At 31.2% G+C, this 6624-nt stretch overlaps 1 protein-coding gene across 1 annotated transcript in view; it reads left to right on the forward strand.

The window, feature by feature from the left end:
* The window catches only part of LOC106473862 (protein unc-80 homolog), a gene marked incomplete at its 3' end in the record, with an annotated part of 42031 nt that overhangs the window by 24046 nt on the left and 11361 nt on the right, over positions 1-6624 (forward strand). Inside the window, exons 11-13 of the mRNA XM_022402256.1 lie at positions 3720-4443; positions 4935-5126; positions 6130-6431. Of these exons, the coding sequence (XP_022257964.1) occupies positions 3720-4443; positions 4935-5126; positions 6130-6431 (1218 nt within the window). The remainder of the gene's footprint in view (positions 1-3719; positions 4444-4934; positions 5127-6129; positions 6432-6624) is intronic.

The following is a 6624-nucleotide window of genomic DNA, read 5'->3' on the forward strand; positions in this document are numbered from 1 at the left end:
TCATTTCCACTATCAAGACCTTGCCACTCATCAAATAAATCACTTCTTATGGGATATGGACTTATTCCACAATTTTCATTTTCATGTTCCTTTTCTGAAAGTCCAATACCAGAACCTGGATTTTTATTATGATCTTTTAAATCCTCCTCAGCATTTTTACTATGCGGGATATTTCCACCAGTATTTCCATAAGATGTGATGGGTGTATGACCGTCACAGCCATCACTATCATTAGTTTCTAAATGGTTCATGGTGTTTAAAAGCCTGTTTAGCTTTCAGCGACTGGCTTGCCATTGAAGTTTTTTTTTGTTCATTACTGTCTTATAAGGAACTGGAACAGTGCTGAAATAGAATTTCCAAATCTTTATTGAGACTTTAACTTCAACATTACAGAGGTTGACAAACTTCAACTTATGTTTAAAGATGCTACATTTTATGAAACAGTAACTGTATTTTTTGCTTTGTTAAGTGTGAGTTTACACTGTACAAATTTTTGTGAACTCTGTAAATTAAAGCTGTAGAAAATTTAAATTATAATTATTGCAAAATATCAAGGAAGCAAACATTGTAAATTGTAAATTTTCACATACTGATAGAGGGTTCAATGTACAATAAAAACCATAAAATCAAATGAAAGCAGATGCAGAAAGGTTAGAAGCTGAGGCTATTAGGATAAATAATTGTGAATATCTATTACAGTTTTTGATTTAATTTCATATTTTTCAAACTGTCATTTCACTGTATTTTGATGATTTCACAACTGAAAATAACATATAGAATATATATAGCTTTACTGAAAGACTTTTGATATTTATTCAGGAGGTTCTAGGTGTTATGTAAATGAAATATGAAAAGTGTAAGATGAAAGTATGAAAAAAGTATTTTTATTTTTAACATGAATATCAACTTTCACTCAGATTGACTTTGGAAATTCACAGGCAAATCTGTAAATTTCTATGTACGATGGACTTGTAATGTTTATTAAAAGCTTGCCAGTTGCTGTAAAGATGCACATAGAAATTCAGAATCAAAGTAAATATTACTATTTTAGCTTCACAGACACACAGTAGGTCCATTTAGTGTCTGTATTGGTTCTTGAGAATGTACAGAATACCTAGTGTACAAGAGGTAAGGAAAGTGTTAATCTAAACAGTGGATACTTTTCACTGTCTTTTGTGTAACTTTTTGTTATAGTTGAAGGTCCATATTTATTTTCTAACCAAAGTGTTGCTATTACTCTGTTCTGTTTTCCTGTTTATTTATAATTATTTATTTATTTGGCTGATAGTTTTAGCCAAGGTCTATACTTAATCAATCAACAGTGTTGTAAAACAAAATAAATATGACTGATAATAGCACTGTCTCTTGTAATTTATTATAGTTGAAGGTTCATATTTATTTTCTAATTGAAATGTTAGTGTCAAGCTGTTCTATTTGCTGTTTATTTGTTAAGGTTATAGGCATGTTTAGTTAATCAACAGTTTTATGTTAAAATGATTGTGACTTGGAATAGTGACTATTAAGTAAATATTTGTTTTGTTTTTAAAAGTCAGTTGCAGCTTTTTTAGTTAGCTACAGTAAAGTGCTCTTGTAATGAAAGCTTACTATATATATATAGGTATATGAGTATTGCACATGGATCAAATACATGTACATAAACAATGTCTACTTCTTATTTAAAATATAAAACCTCATTACACTTGTTTTATATAATTGATACTTGAAACTGTTGTTAGTTGGTGAAACTCCATAATTACAGAATTGAGGAAAAACAAGACAATTGTACATTTCACAAATACATCATCTATTATGACCATGGTTTTGTCAGTGAAGGCATCATCAGGTACAGCCTGAAATGTTTTGTAGCAGGGTTTACATGTTTGTTTCAAACAAATACCTAGAAATGACCTTGACATTTACCTAGAGATAAGTGGGGAGGAGCTTAAGTTGATTTGGTTGTTTAGAACGTTTTCTCGATTTGTTTTCAGATATATATATATATTTATTTCTAAAATTTCCAGACTGTCTAGTTTTTTACCTTTTTCACAGATATGTAAAATTTTGCAGTTTTTTTCTGGATCAAATTGATGTTTAGTTTCAATAAAGTGGGATGCAAAAGTTGAATCCATTTTCTTCAATTTCCATCTTCTAAAGTGTTCTTTAATTCTCGTTTCTATGAAATGTCCTGTTTGACCTATATATACACTATTGCAGTCTTGACATTTTAATTGGTAAACACCATTGTTACTGTACTTTTTTGTTGTGCACAACATTTATATATACACGATTGCAGTCTTGACATTTTAATTGGTAAACACCATTGTTACTGTACTTTTTTGTTGTGCACAACATTTATATATACACTATTGCAGTCTTGACATTTTAATTGGTAAGCACCATTGTTACTGTACTTTTTGTTGTGCACAACATTTTTCCTAGGTTGTTTTTACAGTAGAAGGCCAATCTGTAGATTTCTTTGTTCAGTGTGTTATATATTTTGTGAAAAGGTTTTCCAGTGTAGCTCATCTTAAATTATTTCTTTCTCTTTTTGTTGCCGTTTGGTACAGTATGTGGGTATCTGGATTTTAAATTTATGGTTTTCATTTTTTTAAACAACAATGTGTTAATTAACTTTGTTGTATAACCAATATTAATAGCAATAGTTTATTGTTTTTAATTCAGTTTCATAATCTTCAGATGACATATATGTTTATTTATTTATTTATCTCAGATTAAAACAAAGGTTTATCCAAATAAAAGGGATTATACTCACTTTTTCAAACTTATAAAATCTAATTACCTTAAATTGACCAAGCAATCCTGGTTACAGAAGAATTGATTTTAGTAATCAACAGCTACTCAAAATACTAAACTAGTGATGGTAGGTCAGTAGAAACATGCAAAAATAAAAATAATATATATGGTAAATACATGCACTCTTAAAAGTGAAAAATCTCTGAGAATTATCACATTGTGTCAGTATAAAAATAGTCAACATATTGATCCCAAATGCGTTCTGCAATTTCACTAGTCAGCAAATTCCTATAATACAATTATAACAACATAATATCATGTGGATTATTTTCTTTAATGACGCCTAGTGTCAGTGCCTAGTGTCAAGATTCATTATTGCCCATTTACAAGGAGTTTTGAAATTATTAAATCTGTAAGTGGTCAATCAGCCCTATTTAAATGTTTCTGTAATTCTATAGCATTACAAAAAGTATTTCTGATACCAAAACTGGTTTACAAAGCTGTTGAAAGAAGACAAAATGTAATTCTTACCTTTCAGTTCAAAAAAACCAGCATGTATCAGATCACAAGTGAAGAGTGTAGTGTCACTCTATAATTTATATATAGCTTGTGCTGCTATCTAGTGAGTGTTATATATAATGTCTCAGTTATGTCTTCAAAATGTCTTCAAGAAAACATGGTACCTGTGTCCACTCAGAAATGTATATGTCACATTATGAAAATGATGTAACACAAACACCAAATTGTGACCATGTCACAGATATGTGTCGTTTTTGGTGGATAGCTACTTAAACTATAAGCAGTGTACATTTTATTGAGAATAAGTTGCAAAAATGTTGTTTTTCTCACAAAATAAATGGAAGAAAAGTAATAACAATCTTTAATCGTAAATTTAAGATTATAATTCTTTACAGATAATACATACAGTATTTTGTATACTCTAATTGCATTTGATGTTTTACAAGTTTGCGAGATATAGCTGAGGAGCAAAGTCAAGACTGGAAACCTCGAAAAAGAAGCAGTTCCCTTCCAATTCCCACAATTGAAATTTCTTTTTATCAATCTCCTGAGCAAAAACGAAGGGAGTTTGGAGATACCTTTTCAGATGGAGACAAAATGTGTGGAGTTGAGTCACCTTTTCCCCCACCCAGTCACCACAGCAGCATGCAGGAACTCAGGCATTCCTCATTGAGTGGCCCTTCAGACAAGCCCAAGCAGAAACGAATGAAGATTGGGGATTTCAGAGCATTTGTAGAAGAAAAGCTTCGTCTCTCTGAGCGTCTTCTCGATAAACTCACCAAGGATGATAGTCGAAGTTCATCTATTTCTGAAGACCAAGATGTAGCACTGATTATAGATACAGAGAATATGACTTGTGAAAGTAAAGATGCTTTACCTTTAGTTAAGAATCCTCGTCCTCAGTCAGCTTTAGCTATGATTGGAGACAAGTCTTCAAAGTCAGAAAACTCAGCTTCTGCTTTCAAGTCTGAAATGATAAGAGGAAAGAGTTTACCAAGTTTACACCTGGTGATAGAAAAACCAACTGCAGAAATAATGTCCAAACTTGGGAAGCTTGCTCCTCCTTTTACTGGTAAAAAAGTTGCTCATCATACTCATAGCGTGCCAAATCCAATCATCACCATCACTGAGCATTCACCAGTTGCATCAGTGCAGTTCTTTCTTAACCAGGTGAGGCACATGTCTTATATTAAAGTTTTAATATGTTTTACTTTTTATAACCTGACTAACATATATTCAAATGTTTTTGTTCACTTATAGTCAATATAATTTTGTAACCAACATTAGTAGCCACTAGAAAGTCTTGGACTTTATCAGTAAAAAGTGTTTATGTGTAGACAGACAGTTTTCTTTTTTGAATGTAAAGTAGAATGACAAAACAATTAAATTATTCACAGTTGGAAAGGAAAAAAATAAGTTACTGTATTTCATATTTGAAAAACTTAGTTCTGTATTCATTATTGTTATAAAGAAAAGCAAAATAGGAATCAAATTAAAACATTCCGTACTCAGTATATACTTGCTTATTGTTTGGTCAAATTTTATGAGCCTTGAATACTTTAATAAGCTAATATAGAAACATATTTATAAACAGCAAACCTGAGATACATTAATGGTGCTTTTGTAAAATACAAAAATTATGTCTTTGAACTACACTTTAGGACTCAGCAGAAAGTCCCCAAGAAGAATCCCCACCTGCTTCTGCATTAGTTCCTCCTTGCCATCAGTTTTATATTACCAGAAGCCAAACAGATTCAAACATTACCTACACACCAGAAGATCTCCAGGAAGCTCCAGGCTCAGCTCACTATATAACTAAAGATGGAGAGATCAGCTACATTGTGGTTTTGAAGGTAGTATAACAGAATTTAGATAAATGCATATATGTACTTATATTAGTGAAACTAACTTTTTTTCTTATGCTAGATAATGTCGGTGATTAAAATAGGCTATTCTATAGTCTCAATTTTTATGTAAAACAACTGAAGAATGATTTATTTTACTTTGTAATGTGATTGAATGTTTCTACTAAAATTATACTAACATTGTATTATGCAAATACTAAATATTTTTCCTATGCTCATAAGCTTTTAATTTTTCTAAGTTCTTATGTGGAACATCCTAAATCTGGTTGAGGTCATGCTAAATTTAGTCTTATGTGTTGCTTTCTAGAGATTGTCTGGTCAAGGAACATACCTACTGTTTCATGAAATTGTTGCATTGTATGCTACTTTAACTTGTGTATATAGCTTTTGACTGTAAATGGAGTAGAGATATTTCTGAATTACAGTACCTGTTTTCTGATTGGTCAACTACTGAGAGAATGTGTATTGTGAATGCAGTCTTGGTACTTTTAGGAAAGATTCTTTATGAAATCTGAGGAGAGCAATTTGTTTCATATTTGAGAGTGCTAAGACTTGTTGAAAAAGTTTAGTCCTTTTTCTTTTCTACTTTTTTACCTACTGATCATGTATGCTTCATTCTAACTTCATTTCACTTTTAAATTAAGTTTGTTTTAATTTGCTTTGACTTTGAACACAGTTTATTTCATTTTATTTTAATTTCCTTCTATTTGACAAGACAATTATTATTTGCTATTATTTAAGTCAGTACTTCTTCTTCTCTTAGTAGAGTATTTTATTTTTCTTGACTTCAACACTGTGTCTTGTATCTTTCCTTTTGTCTGTAACACATCACTACATTTGGCCTTCCACATATAAGATCCTCAGACCTATAGTTTTTTCAGAGATTGAGTGCCTGTGTGCTAGGTTTAATCTTAAGATTTCCAGAGCATCATATTATTTTCATAGATTTTTTCTTCTTTTATTGTTTTGACATTTATTATTCCTGTCCCAGGCTATACATGCAGTGACTTTACGAGAAAATGCTTGCTCTTTACGAGTTTGTGAGGTGATCTTAAATTTGATAGAGCTTTTACTGTCTTTGGGACTCTTGCCAAAGAAAGAACCTAAGGAAAAAGCTGAACAAGAGCATAAAATTCCTTCAGAGAAGCCTACAGAAAGTGGTGGGGCTACTGGAAGTGCAACTATGGAAGAACCCTCTATTAAACAACCATACATGGAAAAATCTAAAAGCAACTCGGATAAGAAGAATGAAGAACTGACAGTTCATAACTTGTTTATGAATGTTGTTCTACGGTAAGGATCATGTAGTTGCAAGAATTCCCTTGTTTATAAATGTTGCTCTGCTGTTAGGATTTTTTAAGTGAAAGGATTCCAATGTTTTCGTTTTATATCAGAAATCAGCTTTCTTTGTTTTATAATTGTGCTTATTGTGTATTTAAACCATATATATATATATATATATTGTTGTCGTCAGCGAGTCACATGA

Source organism: Limulus polyphemus, unplaced genomic scaffold (assembly GCF_000517525.1).
Source record: "Limulus polyphemus unplaced genomic scaffold, Limulus_polyphemus-2.1.2 Scaffold6570, whole genome shotgun sequence".
NCBI lineage: Eukaryota > Metazoa > Arthropoda > Merostomata > Xiphosura > Limulidae > Limulus > Limulus polyphemus.